Here is an 18,366-nt window from a genome sequence, read left to right as displayed (position 1 = left end):
TGCCCACTGGGGAGCACCTTTAGTAATCCCATCTCTTGGAGGAATTAAAAGTGGTTTGCAGAGAAACACTCTCAATGACACTTCAATACTCTCCCAGTCAACCTTTGCAAGGCCACGACCTCTTGAACTTGAGGAAAACCAGCCTGACCTCCTCATTTCACATTAAAAACCAAACACAAGCCGCGGGCAGGTGCCCAGCGGAGCAGGCGGCCTGTGGCCCCGCGGCACCACCTGCACCGCGCTCGCGGCGGGCTGTGGAACCGCGGCACCACCTGCACCGCGCTCGCGGCGGGCTGCGGAACCGCGGCACCACCTGCACCGCGCTCGCGGCGGGCTGCGGAACCGCGGCACCACCTGCACCGCGCTCGCGGCGGGCTGCGGAACCGCGGCACCACCTGCACCGCGCTCGCGGCGGGCTGCGGAACCGCGGCACCACCTGCACCGCGCTCGCGGCGGGCTGCGGAACCGCGGCACCACCTGCACCGCGCTCGTGGCGGGCTGCGGAACCGCGGCACCACCTGCACCGCGCTCGCGGCGGCCTGCGGAACCGCGGCACCACCGCCTGCACTGCGCTCGTGGCGGGCTGCGGAACCGCGGCACCACCTGCACCGCGCTCACGGCGGGCTGCGGAACCGCGGCAGCTGCCGCAGTTGCTAATACAGCACTCGCTGCAATAGCAGGACTAGACCACGCTACGTGGAATTCTTTACTACTCATCACCAGTACACACAGCTCAGAATATCTGCTTTTCTTGCTTTTCTTGAGACCTGAGATTTCTACTCAGCAGCTGAAAAGCCAATAGCTCTTCCAGAGCACTTAATGGAGACGCCAGCTCAAGCGCCTGGCCGTGCACGCGTCTCACACCGAATACAGCCAACAGCATTCTCACATCTCTTTCCTTCCATTATACTCAGCTTCAACACACAGTTTCTAACATTTAGGGCTTGTAACTCCTGTGGCCCACTGAGCACCATACAGGTGTGTTCTCAGGAGCATCTTGTAACCTGCTTTTCTGTCAAAGGCAGAAAGTGTAAGATTGTATCCACCTGTACTGGACAACTAAATAGTATTCCTGGAGCACTAACCTGAATAATACATTTCATAGGCATTTTTTGGAAAAATTTACTTCAAAGAGAAATGCTCTTGAAGAAATTGCCTCTATTTCTATGCAGAGAACAACTATCCCGAGCCAGTACCTGCACAAGCAGCTATGCCATTCACAAAGTTAATGCTTATCAAAGGCACGATCTGGAAGACTTCTAGAGAATTAACTAACTTTATTTCTGATTGAATTGGTCCTGTATAGAAAGCAAACAAGCGCGCTGCCTCTACACTCCACGCAGTTTTCTTTCTCTCAAGCCAGCAGTGATTCCCCTGCCTCCCGCCCCTCCTGCCTTCCCTCTAGAGGGATGAACTGATAGGAGCAAGTACAATCATCACCCCTCTGCTTAGTCTTCAGTCTCCCATAGAGATGTAAAGCAGAGATTACCGCTGCTTTATTAGGTCTGAGTTTCTAGCTGTGATTCAACTCCTTAAAAAATAACGTTTAGTGACCTCCTGATCGCAAACCCAAGTCTTAAACCACCATTCAGTCCCTATGTTTAGATTCCTGTCATTCAATAAAGATCTGAACAAAGTCTTTAACAAATGCCCACTACGCATCCACCACTGGACCAAGCTCTGGACTTGGAGCATGATGAGAGCCAAGCCCAGAGTCCGGCGCAGCCACCCGCCGCAGGCATACCTGGTACAAGCAGTGGCACACGCTGCGCAGCTGCGGGGGGAACTCCGAGGAGGAATTAATGATTGCATGAAAAAACTTTTCTGTCATTTGCAAGAGACTCCGCTGGTTCTCCTCCAGGCTTTCTGTAGGCTCCAGCCTGAAACAGACCCACACATGTATGACCGGCAATCAAACGAACGATACCAACTGTACTTACATGTTCGGCAGTAACCTTATTTCCCAGGGTCAATAGAAATCTTACGGAAATACTTGGGATCTTTTAGATAAAAGTTTCCATCAATATTTTAAACCCTATAAGTTACAAAGATGAGGCCATTGAAATCAGTAGCAGACAGCTATAAGTGCGGCTCTCTCACGCCATTCCATACAAACACACACATACATCAGTAATTCCAACTGACAACTGCATGATCAGTTTGATAGTTGCTCTGAAAGGAATTTTTGAGGTAGACACTGGTATTTCAGAGTTAAACTATTAAGAAGAAGGCCTGTCTTTTGGTAAGCTACTTGAAAGACAAATACTTCAAGTTTTTCTAAGAGTTAGAGATAATTGAAAGCAACAGAACAACAGCTACCAAATCCAAGTCTTGAAGGGATGTAAGAGGAACCGAAGTAAAAAAATTACACACCACATGCACGCATTCCATCTCGCTTCTGTGATTGATCAATGACCTAAAGCAGATGCTTTCTGGCACCGCTGGCCATCCCCACATTAGCAGCCTACACAGAAGTAAGAAGTAGCAAGTAGGAAAGAGGTCCTGCAAGAGCTCTCTACCTTCCTTACTCTCTCAGGGCTTAGAGGACATGCAGCAAAACTCATCTCGCTGTGCTGGACAATCCTCCCTGCATATAAGGATTGCAGATACAATTAATGGGTCTGGCAAAGGGAGGAGTGGAAAAGTATGAAAGTATGAGAAAAATATTTGCAACAAGGAAAAAGGAATCCTATGACATTTACAAACACTGGGAATCGTGTTCACAAATAAATACGTTTGCTTCCCCCCCTTGAATCTCAAACCTTGTTGGATCCACCTCAAAGCTAACATGCTGCCATTCAGAGGATGTGATCACAGTCCTTAACAGAGGTTCCAAAAGCTTCTGCAAATACGTAGCACCATATACCTGTGTACAAAGAAAATCAGAAGGGGTGGCAAGATTAGCACAGCAGCTCACGGGAACGCTCCGAAATTCTCTAAGTGTTACGAGAGCCTGAAAACACTTGACTTCTTTTGACATGAGCCAGATTTCTGGAACGCTGGTCTTTCTATATTATAGTCTCATTTCTGAAACACAACTGTGATCAATTTCTGTGTATTTAAATTCATTTCCAATTTAGAGAAAACGACAGGTCACTTCAATAATCGCGATAACCAAAGGAGATTCTTTGTTACAGCACGCTCGCCCAACGCTTCATCTCTGTACACAACTTTTTAAACTGAAATGGACGCACAAACGAACCCCCGGACTTTGCCTCCCGTCCTCAAATCGCTGCTTACAAAAGGACCATCAGAAAGAGCCTTCAAGCTGGTGTCGGGCCCAGAATCACCCCTATAACTCAGCTAGTCAGAAGGGCAAAGACTATGACTGAAGGGAAAGGAAAGGACTTGAAGAGAACTAAAGCTTTTACAGACGTTAAGCTCTTTGTACCAGCTCATTTATGCTCACTAAATGACTAGTAATCTTTGTTGAAATCTACAAAACTTGCAAACATTTTTGTTACTACGACAGGTTTTCTTCTTTAACAACACAGAACACACAGAGCAGGCAACACGACCCGTCTATTGCCTTGGAGACATTCCAGAGCCCCCACTGCAAGCTGAAGCCAAACCGGCTGAGCGCTGAGGAGCTGGCGAAAGCTTTGCTCCACAGGGACTGGTATTTTCAGTTGGGCGTGAGCATAAGAGATCTACAAGACTCACTTCAAACACGAAAACATTAAAAACTCCCTAAACTTGACAGACACGAGAGCTGAGACTAACTTACACCCAGACCCAAAGGCAACTCTGGATTATTTTCAAATCATTCAAACACTCAAGTGCTTAACGCCATAGACTGGTAGTTTTGTATTGTTATATTAAGCTTCTTCTGTTATTGAAGTGACTTGTAGCAGAGAGGAGGAGCAGATAACACACCTTAAAACAGAAAGTCATTATTTTACTGGCTAGGCTGTTTCCTCGGAAGAGCGTCTGCATGGAATCCGCCAGCTCCACCTCCTTCGAAAACATGTTCCAGAGCAGCTGGTAGAGCAGGTGCCGAGAATCAAAGAGAGTGACCAGGACGCGAGCGAGCTCATCCTGCAAAGAAGCAACGAGCCGTTAATCTGACCGGCATTCCTTGTCTACAAATCTGCCCCACAACACCCAGTCACACAAATCCATAACATTTAGTCTAGACAGATGAGCAGTTATTCTGCTGTATGATAAAGCCCAGCTCATCTCACTAAAATCCAGAGGAGCAAACACAGTTCTGCTTGTCTGCATTACAACTACACACAATCCATGATAAATAACCAGGCCAAACACATGCATTTATGGCAATAACTACATCCAAAATTATTCCTAGATATTAACTAAAAGATGACTGTAAAAGTGCAGTTTATAATCAAGCTCTCTGACAATTAGACTCAGCAGAGTTTTCAAGAATATACGGAGAAGGGCCAGCTACCATGGCCGGTAGTCTGCTCTCCCTTCAGCAGACTGCTCTTACACCCCTCATGTTTGCACTGTTTTTTACTGCAAGTCTTAACATTTTGAAATAACGTAGGAAATAAAAGGCATGAATCAACTCACCCACTGAGAACAAGGCACCACGTTGGCTAAAGCCATGGCAATGGGGAGCTCCCCCTGGTCACCCATCATGGTCACCAGCTCCACCAGCCTCTCGAACCGATCCGCCAGCACCGTTTCTGCCAACGTATCAAACTCTGTTCCCTGCTGCAGGATCTTAGTGAGCACTTCCATAAACGTAGCTCTCGTTTGCAGGTCTTTATGATAGCCCAAGCCTGATTAAAAAAACCCAGAGCTACTAAGGAAGCTGTAAAAATAAGTTAAACACCAATGTCTTTGTTATGTGCTCATTTCTGCACCTTTATCTCTAAGTGCTTTACCTATTGAGTGCATAAGCCCGCTGTCCACGTTCGCATTGAGTAAGTTGGACATGGCGAGGACGGTGCAGTGCCGCAGCGAAGCGAGTCGGCGAGACATCCCGCGCTTCCTGCCGCCCGTTTGCGCGCTTTCATCTTCAACTTCACTACAGTCATTGAGAAGGTTCATAAACAGTGTGAAATATCTAACGAAAAAGAAAGACAAATAGATATGAGGCCCAGGGAGGTGCTGGACTCACCGGCCCTGGAGGTTTTCAAACTGAGACTGGACATGGCACTTAGTGCCCTGATCTAGTCAATGGGCTGGAGTTGGACCAAGGGTTGGACTGGATGATCTCTGAGGGCTTTTCCAACCCAGTCGATTCTGTGATTCTGTGACTTGGGTAAGTAAAACCGCCTGAAAAGATTTGCATACAGGAGCAAATACAAAATAAACCTCCCAAAAAATCTCATGACTGCCCCAAGTAATATTTCTTGTACCATAGTCCAAATTTTCAATTGTGCTGTAACCACCAGAAGGCAGTCCTGAAATTTGTGTGCAAGTTTTCTCAAATCAACCATAGTTTGTAAAAGTCATATGGTGCATCTACTTAGAGTAATCGTATAGAAAAATAGTTAAAAGTCACTATTTACTTAAGAAATAACTGAGATTTCGCTTCCATCAGCTCAACACCATCTCCTTCTTCAGGCTGCAGGGGCAGCCCCGCGAGCAGCGAGACCACGGCTTCCATACTCGCCTGGTCCAGGTCTCTGAAAGAGAAAATTGCAAGCAGCTCTGTCTCGGCTCAGCAGAACCAGCGTCTCCTCCCCCAACACCGTTCCCATCTAGCACCAAATCCCTTCCCCTCAGGTGTCTGACTGCACGTCAAAAACAGGGTTTTCCTTAAAGTAATTGTAGTGAAGTTCTGTCCACCAGGAAACAGCTTTTACACGGCTGGGACAGGTTCAGCCATCGGTTTCCTGAGGACACGTGCAAACCAAATCTGTCATAAAAAACCCACTGACACAGTTAGGTATCAATTCAACACTATAATGCATTAAACACAACCCTGCTGTCGCTCACCAAAACTGCAGAAATAGCTCCAGAATATTCTTTCTTACCTTGTCAAGCATTTCACATCCTCATCTGTTGCTTGATTAGATGTTCCCATAACCCAGTCTGTCAAATACTCCACCATTTTGTTCCTGTTACATATGGATACATTGCGTTAGCCTATGGGGGTTTTGTTTGGTTGGGTTTTGTTGATGTTTTTGCTCAGTCGGCTGTTGTTTGGGGGTTGGTTTTGGTTTTTCAAAAGCTCTCCCCACAAACACACTCGTTGCTGTTGGCATCATTTGTAATTATTACAATTTCAGTGTAAGAAGTGAACTAATTTTGTGATACCAAGAAACGCCCCCGGTCTGTATCACACACAGCGTTTTTATGTGTGTATAGTATCCCCACAAGCAAAATACAATTTAATGCAGCACCAGGCTCTAAATGAGTCTGAAGTAAAGATGGGGGTATGGATCCTATACCAGGAATACTGGCATGAGACAGTCTGGGGGTTGTTTGTTTAAACACATAACCAAACAAAATGACACTTGTTCACTTTAACCCACCTGAGAAGTTACACAACGCAACACTCACCTAAATTTCATTTCTTGGCAAAATGAGAGGTCGTCTCTCCTTTCCATCATCACTTCCACTAACTGACAGAGCTTGGTTTTTATTTGAATTGCATGTACCAAATTCCCAAGCACACGCACATACCTGAAGAAAAAGGCAGAAAGATGAATTATGTGCTACACACGACACAGCCGCACATCTGACGAACCACGTCAGCCCTCGGGCCCGCGCGCTGGCTGAGCCGGCACCGCGCCGACGGGTTCGCCCCATCTGCGCCACCTGCTTTTTCAGTACCATATTTTTTCTGGCCAGAAAAGTTTCTATTAGTATAAAACTGAACAGAAATCTGCCCTTCAGCTGGTTTCCATTGCACAGAAAAGAAACCAACCAAGCTTACAAGAACAGGGCCAAGCTATGGAATGGTTAGTTCTTTAGAAATAAAAGCGCCACCCTCCACCAGCGTACATTCCGCTACACTATAAATGATCTCCACGATTACTGAAGTTGGGAGAACATAAGGAGGAAGATCAGAAAATCAGCTGCTGCTTCTCCATGGACGCAAGTAGAAAAGATGTCAACTGGAATGCTCTACCTCGCGTCCCAACCGTACGACTTTGTGCAGTAAGGTCAACAGGATTTCGTACCTAACCAGGTTTAGCATCATTGTCTCAATACTAGCTTGTCCCAGGTGTTCGGAGCTCCCTTCTGTATGATTGTCAAGCAAATTCTTCATTATGGCAATGGTTTGCTCTACAAATTGTGTGTTGGTCTCAGTTAACAACACCTACAAGAAGAAAATTGTGTGTCTTAATTCTTCACACACAGGACCAAAAAAGGTCATTTAGCAGATACACCGCAGCATTTCAAAAATCTAATGGAAAAGCATTTCTGCAGTTATCACTGAGCCAAAAGAATTCCAACATATGTCAAGATTAAATATGTCAGCACAACCAGCCACGATTCTGAGAACATTCTCCCAGAGTCTGTACTCAGAGTTCACTAACAAATCAAGAATATTTTCAGTTACTTGATGTTAAATATGGCCTGGAATCACAAATGCAATAATTATTAACGCATGCTGTGGAACGTAATCACAACACTTGCAGGTTTTTTGCACGTAACGCAAACAGGTATCAATTTCAATTACCTCTATGAAAGACAAGACTGACTTTTTTTTAAGATGCAAAGGAATATATCAACACATTACCTGTCCTTGAGAATCAAAGAACTTGCTGATGGTGTTCTTCAGTTTGTTAAACAGCATCGGGTAAAGCGCTGGGCTCAGCTCCAGACCCACCAGATCTTTGATGTTGGTCCGTATCTGCAGTCCCACCTTCTCGTGGTTGCAGACCATGAGAGTCAAGAGCCGGTCGATGAACTTGCTGACCGGGGTCTCGGCGTTGCCCTCGGTGGACACCATGGAGATCATGGAGCCCTTGCGCTCGCTGACGGGGCCCATGGGGGGGCTGTACGTGGCCAGCCCTGCGGTGCTGCGGTGCTGCAGGCACACGCCCCCCAGCGCGCACAGGAACCCCGTCATGTTGATCCACTCCTGCAGAGAGTCCGTGTCCGACAGGTCGATGGAGCCGCCACCGCTCACGTGCGACATGCGCCTCTTCACAATCGTCTTGTGAAGACTCTCGGTGACCTGACAGAGAATGGTTGAACACGAAATCTCGCCAACTGAACAGAACCGAGACGAGAACTTTCAATTATTCCATAACCATCCTGCCCTTTACAACGCCAGTCTCAAGAACTTTCCTTCTATAGTTCAAATAAAGGGGGTTGCCAAGACAAGCCCCTGCTCTGCACCAGCACGCAGCACATTTAAACCACGACATCCAGCAGCTGCTTTAACAGCTCCCAGTGACAGGAATTTTGCCATTTCCCCAGTAGAATCCCAGAGCCTTCACTATTCTTTCTTTCAATTTGCTTTTAATTTTTAAGTTCAGCCTCCACCTCCCTCACTGCAATTTAAGACCAATCACTTCTGGTCTCTCAGTAAGCACAGTGGACAACTGATCACCACAATTTTTCTGGAATACTTTCATGAAACTTAAGTCTGCCTACAAAACTCATTTCCTATATTAAAATTCAATTCCTTAAAATAAATAATCTTAAATATTTAAAATTTCTAAGGGTTGAACCCATGGAAAAATTCATAGTCACCTGCCCATCTTCCATTTTGGTCTTTGGATAGTTAAGGATCAGTTTTGTAGCTTGCTCCCATTTTGCATGTGTGTCCTCCCAGGCCTAAAAGAAGATATATCAAGATTTAACTTGAAAACTACTTGTAGCAACAGCATTTTCTGTTTTCAAAAAAAATAGGCAAGCAATGAGTGTAAAATGAGCAGAAAGGTCACCTCTGTGTTGCCTGCAGTCGGATGCTCAATGCGCCTCAGCAGCGCCATCACTCTCTTCTGCAGAGCCGCTCTGCCTGCGGAGGAGCGCAGAACAGTGAACCGAGGCTTTTCAAAACCCACCGACATCAAATATGACATCTTTGAATGCAATTATTAAACTAACAGAGGAACATATCCCTTCTATTCTTGTTACACTTTCAAATCCTCATGAACTCAGTCACCCAATTCCCAACTCTTCCTAACAATTCCAACGGTTAAGATATTTTGGTGAAAGCAGGAGTAGCAATCAAATCAAGAATTTCAACCTGCTTAAAGAACTCAAACACAAATAATAGTCTTATTATACACATAGAAAGGTGTTTTTCAGATTGATGGTTCTTACCTGTAGACATCATATTGCTAACAGATGCAAACTCCATGAAAGTGTTGTAGTTTGGCAAAAAGTTATGCACTGAGACTTCATCTACTCCACACCTGATATCGGCTTCCTCACAGAGGTGACGGAAACAGGACATGGCGACCAGGACCGCCTCGATATCCGGGCTCCACAGAAACATGTACAGGGCGACTTCCAGCTTCGTCTGGGCTTGGCGACAAATCGGGGTCCCGCTGCACGCTGCTGTGCTTTCCTTGGGAAACACAGCATTCCCGGTTTGGTAATATTGATAACGAATACGAGAGCTTTATTAACGTACAGCATTAGCCAAACTGTTCTTTAAAACTGCTTTTATTCTAGTAGGAATAAGCAATGCTAAACAAGATCAGAGCTTTCATCTGCTGCTGCACGAGCAGCGGCGGAGAACCTGCTCCTTGCGTGAGGATGACCGAGTGCTGAGGACAATACTGCAAAAGTGGACATTAAAAAACAAAACAAAGTTTTGGCTCATAAAAGATGTTCTAAATATCCTCTTCATTTTCTTCCTGCAGCTAGAACTAGTAGTAAAATTAGGCCTAAGTAACTTGTCTGTCCAAGGATATACCTTACTGAAATGTTTGATCTTATGGTCCTTCCTGGTACATTCAAACTGCATGCAATGCTTTCAAAAGTGAGATTTCAGACCTACTAACAACAGACCAGCGTGCAGGGATGCTGTGTGCAACCCTCAGGAAAAATATTCACCAACATTTTAACTGGAAAAAAATGTGACCTTCTAAGGTCTGATAGATCAGTATTACCCAGCGTATTAGAATATTAGACCCATTATGTAAGACACAGATGTCTTCTCCTCCTCAGAAATAATTCATTTTAATTTTAAAAATGACTGTCAAAGTAATTTGATTTCTACTTGCACACAGGTTTTCCTCCCTAAGTGGTAAAACGGATTATGATCATCTATGACTTACCATGGAGGAATTCCCCTTCCCTTTCCTGAGGGTGGCCCCCGGAGCACAGCGCATCATCTCTTCGTGGTCAAGGGAAATTTGACTAGTTCCACCTCCAGAGACATCATAAAGGAAGAGGAAGTGGCAGGAACTCCGGTCTGATTGCTAGAGAGACAGGGAAGAAAATAATAAATCAACTTGCTTTTTGAATAGGGTAAGATTTCAGGAAAGTGAAAAGCTCTTTGCCATCCACACAGTACTGGTCCCACGGGTGCTCCCAGCACGTCCCACAGCACTGGCCCCACAGCACTGGCCCCACAGCACTGGTCCCATGGGTGCTCCCAGCACGTCCCTGTAGCTCAAATAAAAATCCTCGAGCTGCCTTTGGTTAACAATTGTAATGAAGGTGCTTCACAAACACCACCCTCAGCAGAGAGGAAATCACAAAACAAAGTATAGGTGTAGCTATTAAATCTCTTCCAGTCATGAAAATAACCTGGTAAATAAGGGAGTGACAAAACAGAGAGCAATTCAGATGAATGATCCTACCAGACAGACGTTAACATTTACTTACCTTGTTTTTTAGCAGAAACTTATTCCTACAGATGAGAATCTCTCGCAGCCACTTGAGGATTTCGGTACTGCTGAGCATCTGATGACTCGTCAGCTTCTTGCAGATATAAAAAAGCATTTGTGAACTGCAGCAAAACGAAATTCAGCATTAGCTTTTAGTAACAAAAATTTGAAAGACATTACTACATTTTACACAGAAATAGGCAATTAGGATGAATATCCTACACATACGCTAGCATCGTGTTTTCAAACGTGTAACAGTCGTAACATAGGTGTGCACTTCAAGGGACAAGCTCCCTCGGCCCCGTCCCACCGCCCAGCCGGCCGCTGTGGGTCCCCAGAGGAACCAGAGCAGTTCGGGGACTGGACGGCAGTTCGGGGACCGGCCGGCAGCTCGGGCTGGTGATTCGGAGTCCTTGTGTGTCCCCCACCCAGGCGGGGCGGGACGAGTCACCTACGCACTGACAAGGTCTCAGCTCTGCTCTGGAAGGAACACGTCTAGGGATGTTCCCTCTTCACATCCATTCCCGCCTCGCGCACTCTGCTAAAACTGCCAAGGGGTCCAAATCAGGGTCAATTTTAATGGGTTTTCCCCAGCCTGAACAGACCACAAACTCATTCTACTACTAGAAATTGTGACTGCAGATTGCAGCCGATGTCGCACAGCTGTCCCAAAACACTCACAGCTATTTCGAAAGAGAAGACAAATCAAACCAGCTATTTCTCTAATTTACAAAAGTTAACTTACATACCTAATTTCCCAGAATGTTTCTATAGGTGCATCAGGATTCCACAAGTCAATGCTGTCTAACTGGTGAAGAACTAGCAAGGCCTAAATTCAGAACAAAGTCGAGTTTCACTCAAAGACAGAAATGCACAGAGCACCGCATGGGTATGAAGTGCTCCAGAGACCCACCATAGTAAAACCACAGGAGTGTTACAATGGAACTGGCAAAGTCACAGAATCAGCAACTTTGCATGGAAAGGCTAGAAATCAGAAGTAACTGTGGTGATTCGTTAGTTTCCTCAGTCAAGCTTTTAAAATTGTACTTATAGGCCTCTCGTGTAAAACATTGAGGAAAAGCTCAGAGGGCCGAGCGCTGACCCACAGCGCCGACCCACAGCACCGCCCCACAGCGCCGCCCCCGCTGCTCCGTCCCAGCGCGGCCCCGGCGCCCGCAGGAGCGCGCCCTCACCTCCATGGCCTCCTGCGCGATGTCCGGCATGCTGGACTGCGGCACCAGCTGCACCAGGCCCGTGATCAGCTCCGCCGTGCTCCCCTGCGTCTCAGGCCCTTGCTTCCTCGGGTTCTGAACAGCAAAAGGAAAGCAAGTTGTACCATTGTTAATGACTGACCATGCTACTGACGGCTACAGTGGCATCTCTGTAACCAAACGAGGTGGATTTCTGGATCTTTAAGAGAGTGCCTCATATTTTTGGTCTATGACACCCCTTGCATATACCTTTGACAGGATTGACATATTTTAAAAATAAACAGATCTGAGAAAATGGAAGATCTAAGACGGCATCTGTCTTTCTACTCATTGAAACGATGACTAATTTCACCCTCCTGCCCTTATTCCAATTTTCTTCTTGTTCTATTCCCCTCGCCCCCTTCCCGCTCTTTCGGACTCAAAGCTTTACACTCTTCGTCATTATGCTGCTCTGGTTCTGCTAAACTTCTTGCAGTTTCTTTTGGTTTTGCGTTCTTCCTTTGAAAGCACAGAAGCATAATAACCAGAGAGAAGAATGGGGAGGGCAGTGTTCCAGATGCCAGGTTTATGTTTTTCATTTAAATTCATTTAGTAGCTTCAAAAGTAAATTTTACTCTGAATGAATAGTACGATGTACTTACACACAGCAAAAGCTTCGGATCAGCGTGGATCAGTTTCACCAAGGATAACAGCAAGAACTTGTAACTTCTGGTTTCCAAATCAGTAGGTTTTTCTTTAAATTTAAGGCTTGTCATTTTCTCCTTAAATGTAAGACTCTGATGGAAGGAAAAACCCCACAGCCATTGTCAATAGGGTAGTCTACGTAGTAGCTATAATTAAAGATCTTACAAAGTGTATTGCTTTTATAATCTATGATTCATGAAAAAGTTTTAAAGTATATAAAACTCACTCAAGTGCAGTCGCATAGCCTTCTACTTAAAACTCCCTTTTACATATGCATACACTACCATTTTATTATATCTTTGAAGTCTCCTTAAGCATGAAGGAAAGAGGGGGCAGGGGACGCAGCGGCGGCGTGTGCCGAGGCCCGCAGGCTCACCGGGGTCATGCGGATGGCGGGGTGCGCCCCGCAGCCCTGGATGGCTTTGTGCAGCGTCTCGCTGAACATGCTGCGCAGCTCCATGGCGTGGCAGTACACGGCGTCGATCCGCGGCCACCAGTCCAGCGCCGACTGCGGGGACACACACAGTGAGCAGATACCGACCCCAACAGCCGCCGCGCGCTGCTGGGCCGATCGAGCGCTTTCAGAACTTACATTTGTGATTATTCGGTGGAGAGAATTTACCAGGACGTAATGAAATGTTGATGGAGAATTCTGTGCCAAGCAAATCTACAATAAAAAAACCACATGAAACCCAGTGTGGAACATCTTTGTCTTTGCCATCTTTTCTGTCACATTGAATAACATACAGGAGCCTTTCTATTAAAAAGACAAAGCTGCCAAATCTAAACAAGAGCAAGTTTAATCAGCTAAGAAAAGATTTATAAAAACATGCAGGGATTTATTACTAAGAGATATTTATAGTTGAATGTATGAGCTTCCAGCTGCTGTCAGCGTGTCTTTTATAACTGACAGGCCATCAACAGTATGTGGAACGTGACTTACCAGCAAGCAGTGTTCTCACCTTGAAGTGCTGGTTATTGTGAGGGTTTATGCGGAAGCAGGAGACTAAGCAGTCAATCATCAGGTCCACGTCTGCGTTTTGATTGCCTCTTGAAAAAGGTTTGCTTGGATTAAACAGCAAATTCTATATATTTAAAAAAACAAATATACCAATCAGATACCAAGATCATTCTTGTCTACTATCAGTACAAAACTTCCCATTGAACACACTATGGAATTCAGCTAAGGAGAAATTAAAAGTTTGTTTCAGCATTTTAAAATCCAAATTTCTCCACTGCAATCAGGAAACAGACATTTTTACCTTGAGATCGACTACCATGGACTGCACCAGGAGGAAGATGACAGAATTGTCTTCCCAGTTGATGTAGGTGGACGCTTTGCAGAGTTTCACGCAGGCGATGGCGGCGCTCTCGGTCAGCTGCCGGCTCCCGCCGTGCCCCGCCAGGGCCTTCCGCAGGTTGTCCAGGAACAGCTTCTGCAGGGTTCAAACCAGCAATAGTTACAACCACAGCTCTGGAAACCTGTGAACAGGGGCGTTAGACTCTTCAGTATTAAAAACAACACCGCATTTTATGATCAGAAATCATGGATATTCGGATTGCCAGCACCAGCTTGATACAGCGTTCTGGAGAAACGTTACGTTTAAGGACAATAACTGTGAACAATCTTGGGCAATGAGAACGGCACGAAGCCGGGAATAAACCTCCCGGGAGATGGAAAATCTGCAGTAACATTGTGGGGGCCAATACTGACAGTGACAGAATACACGTCAGGTGAGAACTGAAAGGGGTGCATCCATTTACATAGGGAATTGTGATATGCTTTTTAGGCCCAGACAAAATAAAATACACCTGAAATACAGAATAAGAAAAAATAAGCATCCTCTAGAAATCAGAGCCAAAATTCAGATACTTTTCTTCTCTTACCTTGTTCATTTTAGTTTCCTCTACCACATCCTTTGCTATATCCTGGATGATCTCTGGGCACAGGACCAGGAGTATGATCTGCAGCGGCCAAACTGCTGCTTTACGCTTTGTGCTTTCAGCGAAGCCATCCACTAAGTCAAACAACTTCTCTGCACAATCTGCGTAAAATATAACCCCAAGCTCAATACCATTTAAATGATTAGAAGGTAAAGAACAGGTATAAAATAGCAGAGGGACAGAGCTCCACATACACAGAAGGCAAGTTCTGGTTTCCACGTTACTGGCACGCTACTGGGGACAGAACGCCCCCGAGCCAGCGAGAGACGCAGTTTAACTGAAAAGATGCGTTTTCCTCTTTTTTACTACAGACAAGTACAGCTGACGTTCTCTAAGTTTTTTTCCTGTATCAAGATGAAAACCATGTATTTATAGAGTCTCCAACTTCTGGGTTTGATTTCTTTGTGTTGGGAACCCCAAAATGAATCTCTAACAGGTGAGAGAGCGACGTATCCTCGCCTGGCCCCACCACGGTTGAGAGCAAGTTCTTTGCTATTTGCAGGCTGCACGAGCAGCAAGGACACGAACCGCAGGCCAGCGCGGGGCTGTGCGAGACGCCAACGTGTGACCGCCGTCCCTTGCTATGCCTTACCAGCCATATCGGTCTGCGGGGTCTGGTACAGCTTTGTGAATTCATCGGGATAGTTTTCCACCCAGTTCCAAAACGCCTGCAGATAATGCAAAACATCTTTACGTGCCAGAGCTTAAAAAATGCTTTTTTCTGAATTATGTATTTAAATGAACAGAGATTTTCCTCTTAATCATTTGACATTTCTTGCAAAGCATATGCAAAGAGATGCACCAACTTATATTTTACAGCAAAGTACTCAATTGCAACTATTCCTAAATTAGAGAAAGACTGCAAATAAGCGATGACACAGAAGATAGATATTAAAATACTTACCTTTTCAAGACTGTTGATAACAGCTAACTGAGCTACTTTCTTAAGGGCTTTAAACTTGAATACAGTCTCTGTAAAGGTAAAGAATTTCTGCATTTAGAATAGAAACTTGGTTCTAAAAAGCAACACAGATTATAAAAGGCATTTGAAATGCAAAGCAATTTTTAAGGCCATGTCTTTATACTAAAGTATTTTCAATATTTTGGTAAAAGTGGAGTAAAATGCTGCAACAAAAAGATACAGGTATCAAGCCCATTGTGCCATCTCTAACCATATTCAGATAAAAATATTTCAAAACACAGGCTCAGATCATACCTTGCAAGAGTCGTTTCAGTTTTGAACAATCCACACTGATGTACTGTAAAAGTTCAATATCATGAACATCAGCGTTATCTTCTGAACAAACAGTCAGTTCCTGTAACCTAAAAACACACACAGTAACGGAACCGTTCAGTGGGACGGTGCCAGACAGGTATGAACACCTTCCCATGATGATACGCATTTGAAGAGCAGGGCAACATTCTATGATCTACTCATATAAACCATCTCCTCAGATAAACTTCTCCAGGTTTAGAAATGAAGAGACAGATCTTGCATGACTAAGAGTTAATATTATAGTCTTATTCCATCCCCATACTGAAAATGGATCTAGAAATACCCGTGATGAGTCTTACAAGACATGAACAGCACCTGGTGCCACCCTGTTCATGCCCAAGATTTGCCTAAATCCTTCTCTTATCTACCATACTGTAGTAATAACCTTGTCACCTTTTCAACTACGTTTTAAGTTAATGGGATCATGGCACCCTTAGACGGCTGCTCCTTAACAGCCAGTCCTGCCCCAGGTAATCTCTGCCGGGTGAAGCAGCGACTGCTTCATATCGCTGGGCTGAGCGACAGCCACTCTGTGAGCTGAAGAAGGTCCACGGTTTAATCAACAGTTTAAACATAATGGCTTCTTTTCACACTTTTGTATTGGATGATCTACTAAACATCTCATCAGATGCTAAGCCACTAATAACTAAATCATGTGTTCGCACAAGCTAAATGTTGCCATGTTTTGTTCCAAAGCACAGATGTGCTTTCGACATGGAATGTGATTTCTAGTACTACACACAAAAGCAGTTCTTCATTTCTTCAATGCCAGGGACACGCAGCGGCCTCGCTGGGAACGGGAAGGTCCCCACTGCTGTGCTTTTCGTGCCAAAACTCCCCCAGCCTCTGCGCAAGGCCCAGAAACACGGCTAAACAGGAAGGGCAGGTCAGGAGCTCGGCCCGCTGGCTGCCGGCAGGCTGACCCCTGCGGGGAGCAGCCGCGGCCCCGCCAGCCCTTAACTGTTTATGGACGGGCCATCTCGAGGGGAAAACAGCCCAGGGAACGAGCTCCGTGCTCCAGGAACGAAATGCTTTGGAGTCTGCAAACTAAACCGTGCTACAGATGTGCGAACGGATCTAGATCCGTGCACCAGATTCAAAGACTGTCAAAAATATCAACTGAAAAATGCTTCCTAAAAAAGGAGCAAAAGAAATTGTTTCCATTTCCATAAGCAAGAAAACATAATCAACCTACTGAGTAAAACCACATCCTCCACACTAGCTGCCAAGTCTGTGTTCCTGAAACAGGAGTTATTAAAGGTTCTGTAAAAGTTCCTAAAATACTTAAAAGTTTAAATTATTCAATAATTTTAGGCTTCTAATACACTAAGTCAGGGAACTGAAAAACACCCACCTGGTGGAAATGCGGCTGAACACGGCGTTGAAGTTATTGCAGCTCAGGGAAAACAGAACCCCGGAGGCAGAGCTGCGCAGCTCGGCCGCGTGCTGGTTGCCCTCGCGGTACGTGTGGATGAAGTGGCAGATCTCCGGCAGCAGCTGCTTCACCAGCATGGTCTCGTCCAGGCGCATGGTGTCCTTCGGTTGCTGGAAGCAAACATGGAGCATTTCAGGAAATGCCATGCTGTAGGTTTGGCGGCGGGAGAGCGGAGCCTCTGCCACTGGCAGGCGCAGGACCTGAACCTGAACTGCAAACAATCCCCGCAGGCTCAGCTCACCATAGCTAAACACCAAACAACCACCCGCATCACTCAAACCATCCGACATTGCCAGTTAGGTCTCCAAAATATGTGGGACACCAAGTTGATCAGTGTCATCAAGTATCAAGCAAGATATCAAATCAGATTTTGAAGTAAAACGCACTTCTGTTTTGACAAATGCACCCTGTTGATCTTGTAAAGCATGAGTAGTAGGGCATTAACTATCTCAGCTTTGAATGGAAGCTCATAGGGCCAACACTCACCCACACTTCTCTTTTGGGTAGTATCCTATCCACTATCTTTTCATAGCTAATATTTTCAATGTAAAAATGAACAAAACGAGGTGCTTCTCCCTCACTTGCCTGGGATTACTCTACATCCATCAAAAATGGCTTCACTTCTCTGCAAAAGAAAAACCTAATTTTTGCCAGTTTGCACAGTATGAGACATAAGGAAACTATTTACAAAAGAATTCAAAGTGAAACTCAGCTCTACTAAGAGCAACTTTTAACAGAAGGGTCAGAATTAAAGCTTTCTAAAATCCTACCAGTGAATTTACCACAGGGAATTGGGAAGTTGAAGATACTCCCACTTAATTGACCTGAGTCCTGTTGCCATGAGAACTTGATGAAACGTTGAGCAAAACCAGCGAGCAAGAAATACGTCTGAAGATAGGACGGAACACAACGCTCTTTGTATAGGACTCTGGCTCGTTCTTAGTCAACATACACTGGCTCAACTTGCTCTCCTTTGAATTGACAAAGCAAAAAGAATTCAGCACAATTTTAGGCCAGTCAAATACCGTCAGCTATCAGGAAAAAACCACTAACGTTTCAAACAAGACACATAAAATAAGTATTTTAAAATAATTAATT

At 45.2% G+C, this 18,366-nt stretch overlaps 1 protein-coding gene across 1 annotated transcript in view; it reads right to left on the bottom strand.

The window, feature by feature from the left end:
- NF1 (neurofibromin 1) overlaps positions 1-18,366 on the bottom strand; it is a 68,855-nt gene that overhangs the window by 42,390 nt on the left and 8,099 nt on the right. Inside the window, exons 4-30 of the mRNA XM_080356787.1 lie at positions 17,188-17,378; positions 15,774-15,880; positions 15,462-15,529; positions 15,150-15,225; positions 14,501-14,658; positions 13,876-14,049; positions 13,576-13,698; positions 13,206-13,280; positions 12,990-13,121; positions 12,571-12,705; positions 11,912-12,025; positions 11,468-11,547; positions 10,717-10,840; positions 10,164-10,307; positions 9,202-9,448; positions 8,820-8,893; positions 8,626-8,709; positions 7,664-8,104; positions 7,101-7,240; positions 6,478-6,600; positions 5,949-6,032; positions 5,481-5,597; positions 4,851-5,032; positions 4,534-4,745; positions 3,877-4,038; positions 2,763-2,866; positions 1,745-1,880 (exon numbers count right to left, since the gene is read on the bottom strand). Coding sequence (XP_080212913.1) covers positions 1,745-1,880; positions 2,763-2,866; positions 3,877-4,038; positions 4,534-4,745; positions 4,851-5,032; positions 5,481-5,597; positions 5,949-6,032; positions 6,478-6,600; positions 7,101-7,240; positions 7,664-8,104; positions 8,626-8,709; positions 8,820-8,893; positions 9,202-9,448; positions 10,164-10,307; positions 10,717-10,840; positions 11,468-11,547; positions 11,912-12,025; positions 12,571-12,705; positions 12,990-13,121; positions 13,206-13,280; positions 13,576-13,698; positions 13,876-14,049; positions 14,501-14,658; positions 15,150-15,225; positions 15,462-15,529; positions 15,774-15,880; positions 17,188-17,378 — 3,807 coding nt within the window. The remainder of the gene's footprint in view (positions 1-1,744; positions 1,881-2,762; positions 2,867-3,876; positions 4,039-4,533; positions 4,746-4,850; positions 5,033-5,480; positions 5,598-5,948; positions 6,033-6,477; positions 6,601-7,100; positions 7,241-7,663; positions 8,105-8,625; positions 8,710-8,819; positions 8,894-9,201; positions 9,449-10,163; positions 10,308-10,716; positions 10,841-11,467; positions 11,548-11,911; positions 12,026-12,570; positions 12,706-12,989; positions 13,122-13,205; positions 13,281-13,575; positions 13,699-13,875; positions 14,050-14,500; positions 14,659-15,149; positions 15,226-15,461; positions 15,530-15,773; positions 15,881-17,187; positions 17,379-18,366) is intronic.

The sequence above is a fragment of the Nesoenas mayeri genome, assembly GCF_963082525.1.
Source record: "Nesoenas mayeri genome assembly, chromosome: 20".
In the NCBI taxonomy this organism is placed as follows: Eukaryota; Metazoa; Chordata; class Aves; order Columbiformes; family Columbidae; genus Nesoenas; species Nesoenas mayeri.
This window is presented reverse-complemented; position numbering and strand designations above follow the sequence as displayed.